General features: G+C 37.6%; 1 protein-coding gene across 1 annotated transcript; it reads right to left on the bottom strand.

Moving 5' to 3' along the window:
* Positions 1 to 9,364: 9,364 nt before the first annotated feature.
* Positions 9,365 to 17,695, bottom strand: LOC108665404 (WD repeat-containing protein 47). Its single transcript, XM_018152153.1, has 7 exons — positions 17,379 to 17,695; positions 17,024 to 17,155; positions 13,803 to 13,946; positions 12,202 to 12,369; positions 10,964 to 11,268; positions 9,842 to 10,615; positions 9,365 to 9,413 (listed from the first exon to the last, which is right to left on the bottom strand). Exons 1-7 carry the CDS (start codon positions 17,589 to 17,591, stop codon positions 9,365 to 9,367), a joined length of 1,785 nt encoding a protein of 594 aa, XP_018007642.1. The 5' UTR covers positions 17,592 to 17,695.
* Between the last annotated feature and the right edge of the window lie 116 nt (positions 17,696 to 17,811).

The raw sequence follows: 17,811 nt of genomic DNA, 5'->3' as shown, positions 1-17,811 counted from the left end.
GCACCGTAGTCAAAAACTACCCTTCAATCGCATATGCGATGTAGATATCAACAAAATTCATATGAAAATTTATATTTTCTTAAATCAAATAAAACCTCACGGGCCTTGTAATAAGTTCAGCAGCTATCTCAAACAATTAATCGTCAGTTATGGAAAGATCTGGTTCCAAAGGCAAGATCCCTTGTGAATCAAGTCACGAAAAGTACAAGAATCGGCAATAGACTATGGGCCTATTTCTTCAGTGCCAACACTTTTATTCTATTCTAAAACAACTAGGACATTGCACGCACCTTTTATCAATTAGTAAAAAAATCAAAGCGATTAAGTGACTTAATTATTGCGTATAAATCACAATACAGGGACCGAAACTTGCAACCACGCACATGGTATCGGTAAGATAAGGACCGACACCGCAGCGCTTATGCAGGGCGTCGCCTCATAAGACGGCAAATTGGGCAGCTCGGAGCTCGATAGCTGAAGACAACAGCGTATCAACTTCACTTGCGTGACCATTAACTAAATAGAGTATCAATTATTTACACCATCTGGATTTAGTAATAAATCCTAAATGGTGTAATATGCATTATTTTGATGATTCGAAGACATCTTTCCAATATTGATGAAACTACGGGTAAAAAGTTGGTGCAGAAAATAGTTGGACATAAGAATACGTAGCAAAATTATGCAGTCGAATTATCGGTCAGCTTTCTTACAATTACTGTCAGCTTGCTTACAATTACTGTCAGCTTTCTTACAATCATAAATTCTAGTAGAGACTAGGCATCAATTAAAGCAAGCCTACACAGCGCTGGACTCCGTACGTCCGCAGCAGAGGTTCGGTGCAGCGCGCGCATGAGTCACAAGAGCTGCTGCGCATGCGCCGTGTGTGGGAGTTGCGTACCCACTGCCTCTGATGTCGCTACATAACACGAGTCAAAAACAATCGTAACAATCAAATAATGTATCCAAATAATAAGTTTACATGGAATACGTTGGTGCCAGAATAAATAATAATAAACGCTTGACAACCACGAGAGAGAGAGAGAGAAGAAAAACAATCGTAACAATCAAATACTGCTTTCAAATAATAAGTTCATATGTAATAGGTAGGTGCAAGAATAAATAATAATAAAAGCTTGACAACCACGAGAGAGAGAGAGAAGAAAAACAATGGAAACAATGTAATACGTTGGTGACGAATAAATAATAATAAAAGCTTATCAACCACGAGAGAGAGAGAGAGAGAGAGAGAAAAAACAATCGTAACAATCTAATACTGCATCCAAATAATAAGTTCACGTGGAATTGGTTGGTGCTAGAATAAATAATAATAAATGCTTGACATCACGAGTGCAAGAAAGAAATGCTGTAAACCATGTTCAAGATGAGGAAACTACAATCAAGTTTTAAGAGCAAAGCAGTAGTAAGTGGGGACCGATCATTATGCAAAATTCCCTAATTAAAAGTTAAATATTTAAATAAACATCGATAAATCCCAAGTAGATTCGTTTAGGCATGGAAAATCTCGATAAGAAACTATCAATGATCAAAATTTCTTGAAAATAAAAATAAATCAAAACTCCGAGAAAACATGCTACAAATCGGACACGCGGCAAGAAATAAATATTGACTACAAAATACTCTATGAGAAACTTTAAACTAAATATCGTTGATATTGTCCAATTTAACCTACCGTGCCATAAATAATTACCCTTAAATTGCATTATTTAGTTGATCAGTTCTCGTAAAGTGATCAAGATTTACGAGCGTCCATGAGAATAACGAACAAGATCCATGCAGTAAGTGCATCCTTAATAAGGATAGACACAGCCCGCCTGCGCTCAGCATGAGTCATGTTTAATGCTCCTTTTGGGGGAAACAACCGCGTGACGTTTCAGGAAGACTGCTACAAACTTATTAGCGCATTTGCTTATTTATGGAAAAAAATGCACTATTGTGCTCGCCATGTCCGTCTGTCCGTCCATCTGTCTGTCTCTATCCGACCGTGACTTCACGTTTTCGTCGACGAGAAAATGCGCTCTCTAGCTGTCACTCACTGCAGTGAGTACTGAGTTACATTTTTCTTTATTAATAATAGCAAGAACACACATGTGAACAAAACAATCTGCATTTGTAACGATCAGCCTTGTGGGACGGCATTGAGTCAGGTTTATTTGAAACCTTGAATAGATGACAAAAAGATAGCAATCTGGGATTAATTCTCGTTCGTTTGAGAAACTCGAACCCTTCAAGGAAAAATATAAACGTTTTCGAGACGTCGAAAGAAGCCAGAAATTTTGGGCACCATAAGCATTAGATTTAGCATTGTTTAACTGTACTCAGCCATACAATTAAAAAAATATTTCCCTCTAACAAGATTTACAGTTTTACAAGCTAAATATGAAATGCTGAACGGATAACGAAAAATATTAGATTGAGATATACGAGTCTATGAGCCACTCCTCGACTGTCCGCATCACGTGACACACCTTTGATTCAAGAGCGGCTCTCACAATGTGATGAGGCTGTGGAGCATCAATAGTGATCGCATGATGAACAGCTCTCACAATGTGATGAGGCTGTGGAGCATCAATAGTGAATGCATGATGAACGGCTCTCACAATGTGGTGAGGCTGTGGAGCATCAATAGTGAATGCATGATGAACGGCTCTCACAATGTGATGAGGCTGTGGAGCATCAATAGTTATCGCATGATGAACAATTTATTCCCATTCGATAAATGCATCATGGCGATAAACCGTGAGATGCAACCATCAGGGCGCAGAGAATGACCAACAGGTAAGGCTGTGTCACTAAAATTAACCTTAGCTTGATTTCATAGTTCAGTGAATTAAAATGAACTAAGAACACCAAATTCAATTTTACATTTAGAACAACTAGATGCAGAAGAAACTAAGACACAACATGATGAAAATTTCATCACAGGAATAATTCAGCAATTCCAGATGCATGCACAAGCAGCACACGTCAAGGCAACGAGAGTTTATTCAGAACCAGGTTAAGCTTTGATAGTATAAAATACTGAACGATGACTACAAACAACATAACCATTTAAAGCTAGCCACGCTTTTGCAAATATGTCCAGGAAGATGTTCACCGAACAGACTGAGCTGTCAATTAGCGAAATACAGAATAAATGGAAGTGACTCATGCCTACAGTGTAGACTGCGAGTGCGTGCATGCAGGGTGGATGCCTAATACATTTGACGTCCGAGATAAGAAATCCTGTTCAGTCGCGTTAAACAAGTTGAAGAAGGTGAGAGTTGCACCCATGCAGTGGAATTGCCTGCAAGAATTGTTATGGGGAAATCTTCAACTATCTTGCCTCGTAATTTACAGAATTATCGTGCGTTGAGTTTAGCTCGTATTCTATATAATGAAGCGAAAAGACTTGCTATTCATTATCCTACAATACTTTTTAAATGTTTTTAAGGTCGTTAAAATACCGCCTAGGCTGATTAGAATTAAATTATTGATATAAATATATTATTGGTGGTACATAATAATGACCCAACCAGCAATAATTTATTTATACTCTCAAGTCCAGGAGCGTCACCTCATCGGATTTTCCTAAACCTAAACAAGATAGATTTGCACAGACCAGATACAAGGTGTGAGCAGACAACGCTTGACCAATACTCCAATAGCCGACACAGACTTAGAGCTGAGCAAATATGTCCCTTGCTGGTCCAGCCATACACACTAACTGAATTCAATACGTAAATAACCGATATCCGGATGGTCAGAATATTGCGACAGCACAAACCTATGAACCAATCACAAATCAGGGTCCAAGGTAAAACTCCAAATCGTCAACGCAGAACATGGTTTCCGACCACATTATTACTTATTCTAGATCAAACAGTTGTCAGAGTCAACTCGGCTACAGTCACGTCAATGTTTATGTTAGCTAGCACGCCCTTGAAGCAAAAAGAATGCAAACACAAGCAGAACCCACGCCAAAAGAAGGCAGCCAAGTGAAAGAGTTACAGCACTCGAGCTATGCCGATGCACTAGTTGAGTGTGCCCTGATATGGACACGCGACTGAATACCTGCACTACGTCACCTCTCTATTAGAGCATAGGTTAGGTTAGCTGGAGACTTGGATCGCTTTGGTATACCATCAACAAGCACGGTTCTCAGAAACTTGAAGAAGCCTGAATTTCGATGATCATAAATAATTACGATATATTACGATATAGATAAAATTCTATATCGTATATAGATAAAATTCTATAGATAGCTTAGATAAAATTCATTTGGATCAGCCATTTTTCACATTGGAACTAGTGGAAGCGTGCATTTCGATGGTCATAAATAATAATGATATATTAGATAAGACTCGTTACATAATTCTGGATTGACATTTAGTGAGCACCATGTGTCACATTAGTTATGTTTGTGATGGTAAGTACGTCAATTTGTTATATTTTGTAACGTACAGCTTGAATGCTATCAAGAAAATATCATTGAAGACAATTGCTCTAGGCACCAAAAGACGCTTATCAGTTACAAATGAGAGTGCAGGCATTTGTATCAATTTTCTAGGAACTCTAGGAACAATTTTCAACAGCCCATGCATAATTTTATAACTAATCGCACCGAATTCGTGTCTGAACTTACCAACGCGTGAACAACAATCATTATTCAATGAATATATCGTTCAATTTCGTAAGAATTAGCCTCTTTCCAGCGAAACCCCGACACCTCGATCAGAGCCTACAACGATACGTCGTTATTATACAATTTACTTCAACAATACAATTCAATTAAGCACCAGTTGCATTTATTTAAGCACGCGAACCCATTAGGTCACTGCAGGAAACAAGCGCAGCAAGGGCGGCTGAAGATCCATGCAATGAATCCCCATGTGCGACCACACCCACGGGGACGGGGGCGAGGGGGATGATCACAATGGGGAGAGGAGGGGGAATCAGGGCCAGGGAAAAAACAATGGAAGCCTTTTACGGTCACAACATGGAATCCTGGATTGTAGCATTAAACGTAGATCACAAATTAGCACAATATTTTCTGGTCAGTGCCTTGATGATACCATTATAGTATACGAGTATGAATAAGCTGGAGTAATGCTATTTTACGTTCAAAGACAAAGCATTTCTGAAATATGAATTACACTGAAAAATCATTATCGCGACATAGAAACTAAGTTCAAAGCGAAAAGGGAAAAAGCAAAAAAAAAAAAAAAAAAAAATCGATAAGAAGGTGAACTCACAGTCGTAAATGCACTCCAAATTTGTTACGATTGTAGAGACGAATCGCACACTCAAATGGACCACTTCTCTTGTTCCAAATTACTAAAGTCACAAAAGAATATTTTCAACAATTACTGTCAATATTTCGCTTCGCGAGCTTCGGTTTCCTTTACCTTTATGTTTACTTAAACACGCGTCAACATCAGAGGCTTGACCACTATGCGCTCCAGCAACGGGCATATATTCCTGCAGCTGCACCAATTAACGACCATTCAAGTCCCGCAGTTCCATCACTCATCCTCGACAAAAACTATGATCACCGCGCTCTACAACTATCCTATCGTGGTATCGCTGTGGTACCCGATCCTCAGTAAATTACTCGCATCCAGGAACGATATTACAGAAAAACACTTAAAACATAAAAAAGTATCTGCAGTTTAAAAGCCATGAGCAAGACAAGCTACACATTGAATAGCAGTCGAGGGAGGGTTACCATATTAGGGTGAACAGCTGAGGGCGGTGCCGCTACATCGCCTACCACAATAAACACTGCAAATAAAACAACTGAATGTCATGCGCTGTGTTTCGATAGTAAACGTTCCGCCATGCCGATTTTGTAGCACTTTTAAAGTTGCCAGCAAGCACATTACAAATAAACACATTACAGCAATTAATTCATTATCAAGCCAAATACGAAATCTAATCCAAAACAATTTCCAGAAGAGTAAATTTCCACTGCAAAATCGCTCGAGATTTCCAGTTCCTAGGCTGCGATAATTCGGTGACCTAAATAAGGTATGAAAATACCAAATGAGTCGTAAATTTTAGGAAATTGGACGCATGGTCCGGTTATCTAGCAAGGCCCAGGTGCGTACGTAAGCCTGTACGAAACCCATGATGAGTAAGCGCTTGATTACACGTTGCGGCCTACACACATCGGTATCGTGCTCAACGTATATGAACAGGTACTGATATGCACGTTTCGAAGTCATTGTACATAATAAAAGAAACCTGTATACAATATATGAGTACAACACTCTTCAAGTCATTCGTAAACCCGCGAGATTTTTCCAACGTTATACGGATCAGTGCACGAGTTATTTTTCATATGCAATCTCCATCTGCATTTTGTGTTGTAGTGAATTATCGCGCACGTATTCACAATATGAATACGAAAAATATTCATATTGTGTCCTGTCATAAACATTCACATCGTGTCGGGATATTGACAAGATTATCGAGAGATCAGCAATATCTGCAAGTTTAGAATAAGAATTGGAACCTAATGGTACTGGAAATGGAGTGTTTAAAACTCGAATTTCAAAACGAGGGCTGATAAGGTTATTATTTCTGCCAGGGGTTTGAACGGGTCGTTCTTTATCGTCGACGACAGTTTGAAAATCATTGTCATATCAGGATAAACGGATTTTTCTTGCTATGCGAGATTACATCAGCCATTAAGCGATAAAGGAGCTAACTATCCCAAACAGCGCCATGCAGGTTATCACGCTAGTTATGTAGAACAAAAAATGAAACATATAGACTTTATATGTTACTGCGTTGCATGCAATTCAAGGCGCATAATATCCTATACCAGCAGCAAGTAAACATAACAAGGCAGTGAATATAAAAAGATTGAGATATGTAGCTTGGTAGTTCCATAAACCCAGCGGGGGCGGTGATTTACTGAGGTAGTGCGTCATAAGATAGATCACTTAGATTATAGCTGCGCAGAGACTGCATGTGCTTTGCTGCCGCCTCGACTGATGTTGGGCATACGGAATTTTGCGCGTCTGCCATTCAGAATCATTAGAGTTGTGCGTATTTAATTAAGCGAGTCACGCATACAGAATCATGCGTGTCGCACACATACAGAATCATGCGAGTCGTACATACAGAATCATGCGAGTCGCACATACAGAATCATGCGAGTCGCACATACAGAATCATGCGAATCGCACATACAGAATCATGCGAGTCACACATACAGAATCATGCGACTAGCGCATACAGAATCATGCGAGTCACACATACAGAATCATGCGACTAGCGCATACAGAATCATGCGAGTCACGCATACAGACCAGGCGATGAACCATCATGTGTTGTTAATTTCAACTCACGCAAGATTTTCAACTCTTCAAATTCCAACAGTTGGAACTGATGAAAAACATTAAGTAGTAAAAAAATAATCTTTTCTGCCCATTTCATGTCATAAAAAATACTTGCACACAATACAATTCACTGTATTGCGAATGGAAATATAGCCTAATATCCTCTCATAAACAACTAACGGAATATAGGAATACTCTAACACAAACTTGCATGTCGATAGAAGCAAACAAATATCACTGCAGAAGAATTTCACTCTATAGCATATAATTTCATGACAGTTGGCGAGAATTTAATCGTCAATAGCGAGAATTTAATCGTCAATAGCGAGAATTTAATCGTCAATAGCGAGAATTTAATCGTCAATAGCGAGAATTTGATAATTTAATCGTCAACAGCGAGAATTTAATCGTCAATAGCGAGAATTTAATGGTCAATGGCGAGAATTTAAGCGTCAATAGCGAGAATTTAATCGTCAAGAGCGAGAATTTAAGCGTCAATAGCGAGAATTTAATCGTCAAGAGCGAGAATTTAATCGTCAATAGCGAGAATTTCATGGTCTGAGGGAAGAGAATTGGTCGTGGTCTGAGGGAAGAGGGACTAAGACTGGTCAGGGCATGGTTATTGTGATGGTTGTCAAATACATGCATAATCTGCAGACTTCATTGATCGCAGAGATGGCATATGCCTAATACGTTTGGTCGATACAATAGAAAATTAGCAACGTACTCTGCATTCACAATCGTAACTCCCCATTCGAAAATGTACGGGGTAGCGGCTAACAAAAGTTTTTTATTAATTAGCTAATCTAATATGCGAAGCCAGCGTTTTTAGCCGTGGGTTTCGTCCAACAGAAAATCGCGAATTTCTCATGAAAACTACGACACTAAATTTCATATCCTGTGCATAAAAACGAAAACTTAACCCTTTACGGCCCAGGTGTACCGTACAGTCGCCTTTCAAACATGCTCTGCAGTATTAACGGATTGTCATCAGTTATAGAATAAGCTTTATTTCAAAAGTTAGTTGCTGGGCTGCTCGAAGTGTTGGTTTGAAGGTAATTAAATTATTGCTTAGTAAGTAGCAATAACTTTTAATGGCTTAACAGTTATTGCGACAAATTAGTGGCTATGGCAACTAGTTTGCTTGCGATGAAACTTAAAAGTTGTTAATATCCGTGAGTGAAAAAAAAAACGCGTAATATTTAGCACAAAGCATTTACTTACCGTCTTTCTAATCGCAATTCGCACGGCGCATAAACTGTTGTCTTAATAGATTTTCGCATATTTATACTAAATTTCGAATGAAGAATGAATATTTATTCTAATGCCAGCAGCGTAGGCTGCGCCAATAAAATTAAATGTAGGTGTATTCATAGTCTATTCTGATATTCATATTCTAATTCTATAGAATTAGAATTAGATGTAGTAGCATAAATACAAAATTCATATTCTATTCTTCGATGAATTGCTTATGCAGCTTCTCACCAAGAGGTGGTTAGTAGTTAGTACTATTTCAGATGCAGTGGGGTTATCAGCAAACATCAACCCATATAATAGTAATATTGAGAAACCATGTTTCTTAAAAGTTCCAACATCAGTTCGATCTCTCGAGCCAAAACTGATTTTATTTTATTTTAAGTATTTCAACAGGTATTGGGTTGACCTAGTCGTTACTGCTGTCATTGGCAGACATGTTCCGTAACCGTTTGAAAAACGTTTATGCTGAAAACGTTAAAATATTATTAAGTATTACTTCGTGTACGAAAGTTGCATTTTTTATACAAATTTTATTGATAATTGTAAGTTATACCCACATTTACAAATTTTATTCATAATTATACGTGATAATGAAAACGTATTTTCAGTAAAATTTATATGAATGAAATTCGTATTCAACAACAAACTTAACTCGATATATTGACATCTCATTTACGGAGCTAGCAACTCATTAGCACACGTGACTGCTACACGCCGCACCCCTAATGCGTTCAGCTCTGCTCAGCATTCAGCTCTGCTCAGCATTCATCCTCCGCCGCCACACTCAGCCCTCCACTCATCAGCGGTCTGTGGTGCAACAAATACAATACCGCTTAAAATTTACGTTCAACTTTATTATTACCTTTCAATCTGATTACAACTTTTAATTTTATTATTAGCGAATAATTTTATAATATTAACGCTTAACTCTATTATTAACGTTTACATTTGCGGATGAAATTACCAAAAGCCCAATTAATCATGAAACTTTCCCACTAGTCATCGTGACAAAAAATTACAGGTCTTCTCTGTTTAGGATCTTTAATAAATCGATTGGCTTGAGCTCACATTTGAAACAAAAGCGGTAAACGATTTTAAAAAATATTTTCAGAGCAGGGGATGTATTCATTTACATTAAAATATATTCATTCACATTGAAAGTGAGGTAAAGGCAGAGAGGTTAGAGTTAGACTAGACCGTTAGAGTTAGACTAGACCGTTAGAGTTAGACTAGACCTGTTAGCGTTGACAGGCGCGTTGTTAGCGTTGCCGTAGACCTCGGGTCTGTTCTGCAGCTGGCGACGCTGATAAATGCTGTATAATTCAGTCTTCTCTCGCGCCACGTCACTGTTTATATTGTTATTGTATTGTTGTGGTGAATTGTAACGCTGGAACTGTTGTGCTGGTGCGTGGTATGGTTGGTAAGATTGTTGTGGTTGATATGGTTGTGGTGAGTGTGGGATTTGTGCAGGTAGAGGTGGTAGAGGAACGTTTTGTTTAGGGTGCATCTGTTGCTGCACTGTAGATGGTGACAGATTTGTTTGACTAGCTGACACGTTGTGATGAAGTTGATGGTGAGCAAGAGAATGGTGATTAACACCACCACCTGTAGCACCACCTGCACCACTGTTGTGCATTGCAGGGGAATGTGCCCTGGGTGAAGTCCGATCTTCTTTTGTTGATTCAGAAAAATCTGAATTTTTTTCACTGACTGGAGGTTTATTAAGAGAATCAGTAGAGTGTCTTTTAGTTGTGTCTTTTAAGTTATTCATATCCTTTGACAGGTTGAGAGATGATAAATCTTTTTCAATTATAGTGGGGAGATCACCGTATGCGCTGCCGGTGAAGACATGGTCTGAGTCGAAGAGTCGGTCTACTGACGTGTTGATGGTCTTTTTACCTGTCAAGTGGAAGCTTGCGATGCTTTTAGACATAATGTTCATGTCGCCAGATGATGCGATCATAGACGACCTGAAGCCTGCCAAGCCTTCCATGCCGGGGTTCAGAGACCTGACACAAATGAAAATTTTTTATACATTACGTTTCAATCAATGAATGTAATAAATCACACGTTAAGCTTTACAATAATATCCTCTGAATTAACTGGATTATGAGGAACTACCTGAGGATTGAGGACATCTGAATTATTTAATATAATTATTATTATATTATTTATTATAATAATCTACTCAAATCACCCGAGGATTAAGGAAATTCGAATTTTTTACTATAATCACTATGATAATATTTTTACTATAATAATTTATTATAGTAAATATAGGTAGAATTATTATATAATTTATTATTGATAGAATTATTTCCTACCCAACCTAAGGACAACAATAATGTTGTTCTCACCGCGACATGAGGTCAGTGGCTTTAGGGCGACTATAAGGCATAGCAGAGTGCGGGAAGATCCTGGGTTTGATTGGCGTAACTAGAAGCTGTTCCGTCCAGCTGGCCTCAAGACTGGGTTTATCCAGTCTCTCCACGTCCACATTGAGACTGCGCTGCTCGAAGGGACAAGCAAAAGTCTCTGGTGGGATGGACTGCAGCCAGGACAGAAGACTGAGGTCAGAGTCGCTGAAAGTTGTGAGGGAAAGCAGAGGAGGGAACTCGAGGTGAGGAGAGGCTGAGGGACTAGCGGTGCCTGTAGCCTGGCCCTGCGGTGGTGAGAGGCGGATTATTAGATGGTTCATTAATTAATTAATTAACTTCATAATTCTGTTCTAAAATGCAGTCATAAGATTGTTCATTAATTAATTAATTAACTTCAAAATTGTGTCTGTAGCCTGGCCCTGCAGTGAATCATAAAATTGTTCATTAATTAATTAACTTCAAAATTCTGTCATAAGATTGTTCCTTGTAGTTTATGTTAAAATTTTGAAAATGCAGATGCAAAATAGCGATGTTACAAGCATGCAAAGTATATATTTTCCATATGTTTTGCTATTTATAGAAAAATATATTTTTGATGCCTTTTGCTAGCTATATATAGAAAAAACATTGAATAATTCTCTAATAATAAAGTGATCACTCGGAAATGGCGTTGAAAAGAAGTTAATCAATAATTCAGAAATTTGGGTTCAACTGCTTGTGGGAAACAAGCAAAGATTGTCAATCATGAAATAAGCTAAACATATGCCAATGCTTTGCAGGTGATACTCAACTATGGACAAAATCAAACCCTTTGTGTCCAGGAAATGCTCAGTTAATTAGTCATTACAACACAAAAAAATATAACTCAGTACTCACTGCTGTGAGTGACAGAGAGCGCATTTTCTCGTCGACGAAAACGTAACGTCACGGACAGACAGACGGACGGACATGACGAGCACAACAGTGCATTTATTCCATAAATGGAAAAATGGGCTAAAAACGTGAATATACCAAATTAATTACAGTACAATTTTTCTATCTCAAGTCAAGACAAATCAGACAAGAAAACTACTAACTAAGAACAATCACCTGCGCGAAAAACGCGAATACCTATACGCGAAAAACGCGAATATACCAAATTAATTACGGTACAATTTTTCTATCTCAAGTCAAGGCAAATCTGACAAGATAACTACTAACTATTTAAGAACAATCACCTGACAATACTCGACACAGCTCTCATAGAGCAGCCCTTTGATCATGAGCTGGACGAGCCTGTCGTTCTTGGCAGTAGTTTTGTTCTTGTCTCCAGCACTCGAGCCTGGCGTGCCTATGTTGTCACTACCACGCTCTCCTGACAGGTACTTCTCTACCAGCGGCAACACCTGCCATGGGGGAAAATATTGTTAATGATATTATTAATAACATTATTAGTACACAAACTTATTATTAAAAAGTTTGTGTACTAATAATTAGTGTACTTATAATTGTGTACATTATTAGTAGGTACATACGATAATTAGTATTAGTAATAATCACTTTATAATAATGATTATTATTAATTATGATTATTAATAATAATTATTATTATTACAGAAAAACAGAGCCCAATACATAATAGGAAGGCCGCATCTTCATAGCTTGTTTGTTATCTATAGCTATTTTTCAATTAGCAGTTTATACTTGGAGTACGTCATTCGTTTTCAAAGGAAACATGTTTTATCCATGGATTAAAATTACAGCATGTGAGGGTTTTAAACTCTTCATCAAGTCATACATCACGAATAGCACATTATACCTTATCAGTGTTGCTGAAATTATTTTCTGAACGCTTCAGGTTTAGAACTATTTCATACACTTGCTCAATTTTACACTACCGGAGTATATTGGAGACAGACAGTATTGTTAATTGTCATCTCAATGTACCAAGTTCTCCAACAAGGGCAATATCACAAGAGTGCTTTGGCTTCTTTGTAGCAAGCTTTACTTGTGTACCCACTTGTTCTATTATTTTACCATTTGATCAGATGTTCCTGAAATGCATAGTTTGCGGGTATATACATTTCAATTTCTATCTTCAATTTGATTCTTTAATGTAATTAATTTTGCTTAATTCATGTATACATGCACTGATACAGAAAAAAAACCTATGCTGTTAGAACAATAGTGCCATATAATCTAGTTTGTCTTTTTATCTTGGCAATCATTTTTTTTTTATTATAGTACCGTACTGTCACTCTTGCTTGCATTCTTCTAGGTGTACCATTTAGTTTGCATCTACACGACACTTTTGTACCCAAGTTCTATTTAGTGTGTTTTTTACTGATCAGTTTCTTGGAATTTATTATCAGCATTGCTTGAAAGGCTGTTTTCAGTCAATTCAGTCTCTCTTCCACGTTTAATGTAATTTTTATTCAGTTCGCTCTTTTTTATTAAACTCCCACCCGCCCCAACAGGGCAGGCAGATCCATGCTCTTATTTCTGTCAGTTCTGCTGGTGAGAAACATAAATGTTCATAGCATTCAACGTCTGCTGAGCTTTTATGGTAAACATGAGTCCATCCTGAGGACCACAATTTACAAATAATGCCTGGCTGGCTTAAGCGGGCCTTACAATGATTGCAAATAAATTTTAAGTCTAAAAAAAGAAAGAAAATTTTAATATATTTTATTTTTGTTTACATCATTGTAGTTAGTTGAGAATAGATTGCAAATTTCTCCAACCTGCACTGCTCAAAAGCAATAAACATAGAAACAAATATTCTAATTAATTTAGCTCAGAACCCTATAATTAACAGCTCATCTTGCCAAAAGTTTACCTGGTTCCAGCACTCGACTCTGGCACTAGAAGGGTTCCAGTCTTTGAAGAGCTTGTGCTGGTGCAGCTGCGTGGTGGTGAGCAGCAGGCACAGCTGTGAGTGCGCCTCCTTATTAGGAGCATAAAGTGCTACTTCCTCCAACACCTGAAATGATGAGTTATTATTATCATTTGATAGCTATGTTATAAATATGAAGTGCTACCTCCTCCAACACCTGAAATGATGAGTTATTATTATCATTTGATAGCTATGTTATAAATAAGAAGTGCTACCTCCTCCAACACCTGAAATGATGAGTTATTATTATCATATGATTATTTGGCATCTCAAAGTCCGGAGTTCTGCTTAAATAAATAAACCAACAACCCTTTAAGGCAGTATTCTAAATAAGAAGTGCTATTTTCTCCAACACCTGAAATGATGAGTTATTATTATATGATAGCTGTATACCAGGCTCAAGCACCTGGTAGCTCTAAATCCCAACAAGTCATGTGGACCAGACGGTTTCCATCCCAGATTGCTCAAAGAATTAGCAACCGTTCTGGCCGGCTTGGCGAAACAAAGTGCTATCCAGTGTGAAGTTGATGCTATGCCTGCTCCTGGTCGTAGTTCTGTCGCGTGTAGTTCTAGTAGTTCAACAGAGGGTGATGAGTCAGTGAGTGACGATCCAGTGGGTGATGAGTCTGTCAGCAATGAGTCGTTGAGTGATGAGTCTGTCAGCGGTGAGTCGTTAAGTGAAGTTCGTCATGAAGTCTCTATTGCAAGTCATGCCTCTCATTCTGGTAATTTTAGTATTTCGTCTGGTAGTAAGTCTGAGTCATTCCATGGGTTTCATGATGCACCTGCTGAGGGGGTGGTGGAGTTGCCATTGACGAGTACATCGTTGAGTGGTTCTAGACTGAGTTCGCCTAGTCGTTCAAGTTCGTCCAAACATTCCCTTGTTGGCTTATGCAAAGGTTGTCATTTCGAAACTCGTATTGACAGTGAATGTAGTAGCAGTACAAATTTTTATGTAACTAGCGAAATGGAGTCTGATGTACCTGTAATATGTGATGTTGCGACTCAATCAATACTAGATTCATTAATGGACAAAACATTGTCATCTCCAATTTCTGATGGTTTTCTCGAAGAATTTAATGTGCCTGCTGCTGATTTAGAGGAAGATTGGGAGTTGTCCTCATTAGATTCCCAGCTTATGATAGATGAATCGCAGGAAGAAACCGATGTTGAATGTTCTCTGTCACCTCGTACCTTAAGAGCAGTTTTGGAACCTGCTTCCCAGGAAGTCATTGCTGATCATGCGTCTTGCGCTAGTAGTAGTGAAGCTAGAAATTTTGATCATGTAACAGCTGTGGAGGGTGATGAGGAATTCCATGGGTTCCCGGCATTTGAGGAATCAGCGAAAAAGTTAGCACAGTTGAAGTCAGTAACTGAGAGTTGTGTTGACAGTAAGCCTGAGGGCAAGAATGATCAAAGAAAAAGAAAGCTGACAAATGCGCCCATTCACTCAATGCAAACTCGATCGAGAGGACCAGTATCTGATGATGATATATTCATGTAATCAATGTTGACGTCTTACTGTAATGCATATTTGTTATCTCTTAAATTTAATAATCAGTCTTATATCGTGAGTGTTGCGAGCTGTACATATTTTACCAATGATCTTGTAGTTTATTGCAAATTTTATTCCGTTATTCAAGTTTAACTGATATTTTACCATGTAAATATATTTTGTAATAAAGTTCGCCTTACACAGACCTTGGTCTGGTGGGGGGGTATGTTACCGGGGGTAATCTTAGGGCAGACCAAGCTCATGTGTTTCAGCTCACAAATGTCTATTATTGATTTCATTTATTTATTGTTTTCACTTATTGCAAACATGGTTATTATTTGTCATATTTCATGCATTTGTGTCTAATGTTGCCCTATGTTTTTATGTCTCGTTTCAGGTATTGAACGACCCCATAAACCTATATTAATGCATGCCAAATAAACTTGTCTCGAGTTAGCAGAATGTTCTGAAACTCGCACCGCCATCACCAGTTGGTGAGTTGGCTGTTTAGTCTGCATTTTAATTATCAATTATGTCTAATGTACATATTTTAGGCTGATTGTTTTATGCATTTTAGTTCTTATTCATTATATTGTCATTTATTGTTACAATGGTTCTTTTCATATCTGTCAGCTTGATTAATTTTTGGTGCGATGCTTGTGCTTGCAATAATTACTTAAATTGTTTTCTTAAATCATTTTTGCACTTAAAAGATCTGCACTTGCATTTGCTCTTGACTGTTTTAACTCTATAATATATTCCTTAATTCACTCCTATTTTGTTGTTCATGTTTAAAGTCAAATTAATTCACTAAATTCCCTCACATAGCAAATAAATTAGTATGTCTCTTATTGCATGTATATTTATGTTCATTTGTTTGTTTCAGTTGCTGTGTGTTTCACTCCACCCATTGTTTCATTCCATAGTTTCATGTTTACGGTCTTAAGTTTATTTGAATGGTTATCGATTCGGTTTTGATTATGAGTTTGGCAAATTGTTCTTATTGTATACAATTTTTAACATATTGGCTTTCTTTTAATAAATGAAAATAAATACTTAAATAAAAGCAAATCCCTAAGTAATTCATTAATTCCCGTTTTCTGTGACAAGCACTATACGAGTAATTTTCACTAAGTGAACAACGAGTTTGTTCCACCCGCTAGTGCGCCCGGTTACAATGTAGCCTCAGTATTAGGCCTTTAATGCCCAATGACAAAATTTTTCTATGTCAAATAGTTTTTGAGTTTTGGGGGTTTTTGTTAAAAAAACCAAAAGTGGTCTAAGTTACCCCGCCGGTCTAAGTTACCCCATTTTATGGTACTCTAAACTTTAAGTCTTGGTACTCTGAACTAATTAAACTTACTTATACTTACCAGTGACTAAATTTATGTAAAGAGGTAATTTGACTGGCTTTTTATAGCAATAACAAAAGTACAAATATAATGGTTAGTAGTAGTTAAAACAAGGGAGAAATCTACGAACAGATTCTTATATTATATTGGATAGGATGATTTGAATCAGGACATTATTCTAAATATCAGCTAGCATTTCTGAACTGGCTATGAAAAACTTTGATGAATTCTTGAAAATTCACAATTGTGGAAACTAAAAATATTTCCAGTGTTTCAAGTAAGCCCCATAATGTCTTTGAAAGCAAGGCATCTCTCACCTTGACAAGTTCAGCGACAGCAGCTTCATTGTTGGCAGAGTCGGGAGCTTCAGCTTTGATACAGAGCAGCTCAAAATATTTATACTTCAGAATAAGGAAGTGGAATTTCTTGCTGTTGAATGATTCCATAGCCTGGAATATAATATATAAATTTAATCATATACCCTACCTATGTTATAATTGTCTTAAAAAACTGAAAATGAATTTCAGCAATAAAACCCAGTAAAATTTTGAGCAATACTTGGCAAATTTGAAATTTGTGGAAAAACGGTTCATATCATACCTTGAATATAAAGAACAAAGACTAAAGAAAGACTAAAGAATGAAGAAAAATAAACAAAGACTAAAAACCAACCTGCAAAGGCTGAACAAATTCCAGGGCATCATCCCACTGGCCGTCCAGGATAAGCTGCCTGAGGAACAGAGCGTCATCTGAGTAGTTGCCGTTGATGATCCCACTTTCACGCTCCAAGCTCAGCTGGGTGATGTGGAGTGCCCGATTTTGCAGGAACTCCAGTGATAGCCGAATAATATCTTCCTCACGCAGAGTGAGGTGGGCACTTGGCATTGTTGATAGAATTGTTGATCTTGATAAAACAAATCTTATGAATTTTTAATATTCAGTCCATATTGACAACAATTTATTTGTGTTTACTAGGACATATAAACTTCTGGAAATTAGAAGCAAACAAGTCTGAATGTGTTGGCCAAAAAATATAATTAGCACCCTGACTTAGTGTGCACATGATACTCCTTTTTCATCTTAACTTCTTTTAGTTTCTTAACTA

This window comes from Hyalella azteca, unplaced genomic scaffold, assembly GCF_000764305.2.
Source record: "Hyalella azteca isolate HAZT.00-mixed unplaced genomic scaffold, Hazt_2.0.2 contig15535, whole genome shotgun sequence".
NCBI lineage: Eukaryota > Metazoa > Arthropoda > Malacostraca > Amphipoda > Hyalellidae > Hyalella > Hyalella azteca.
This window is presented reverse-complemented; position numbering and strand designations above follow the sequence as displayed.

Bases quoted from the DNA above. Each gene is read 5' to 3' on its own strand.
- LOC108665404 (XM_018152153.1), bottom strand. From the start codon at position 17,591: ATGCCAAGTGCCCACCTCACTCTGCGTGAGGAAGATATTATTCGGCTA. The intron at 13,947-17,023 runs GTGAGAGATGCC...TCATCATTTCAG, and splicing joins CTGTCGCTGAACTTGTCAAG to GTGTTGGAGGAAGTAGCACT. The intron at 12,370-13,802 runs GTAAACTTTTGG...CCCCCATGGCAG, and splicing joins GAGTCGAGTGCTGGAACCAG to GTGTTGCCGCTGGTAGAGAA.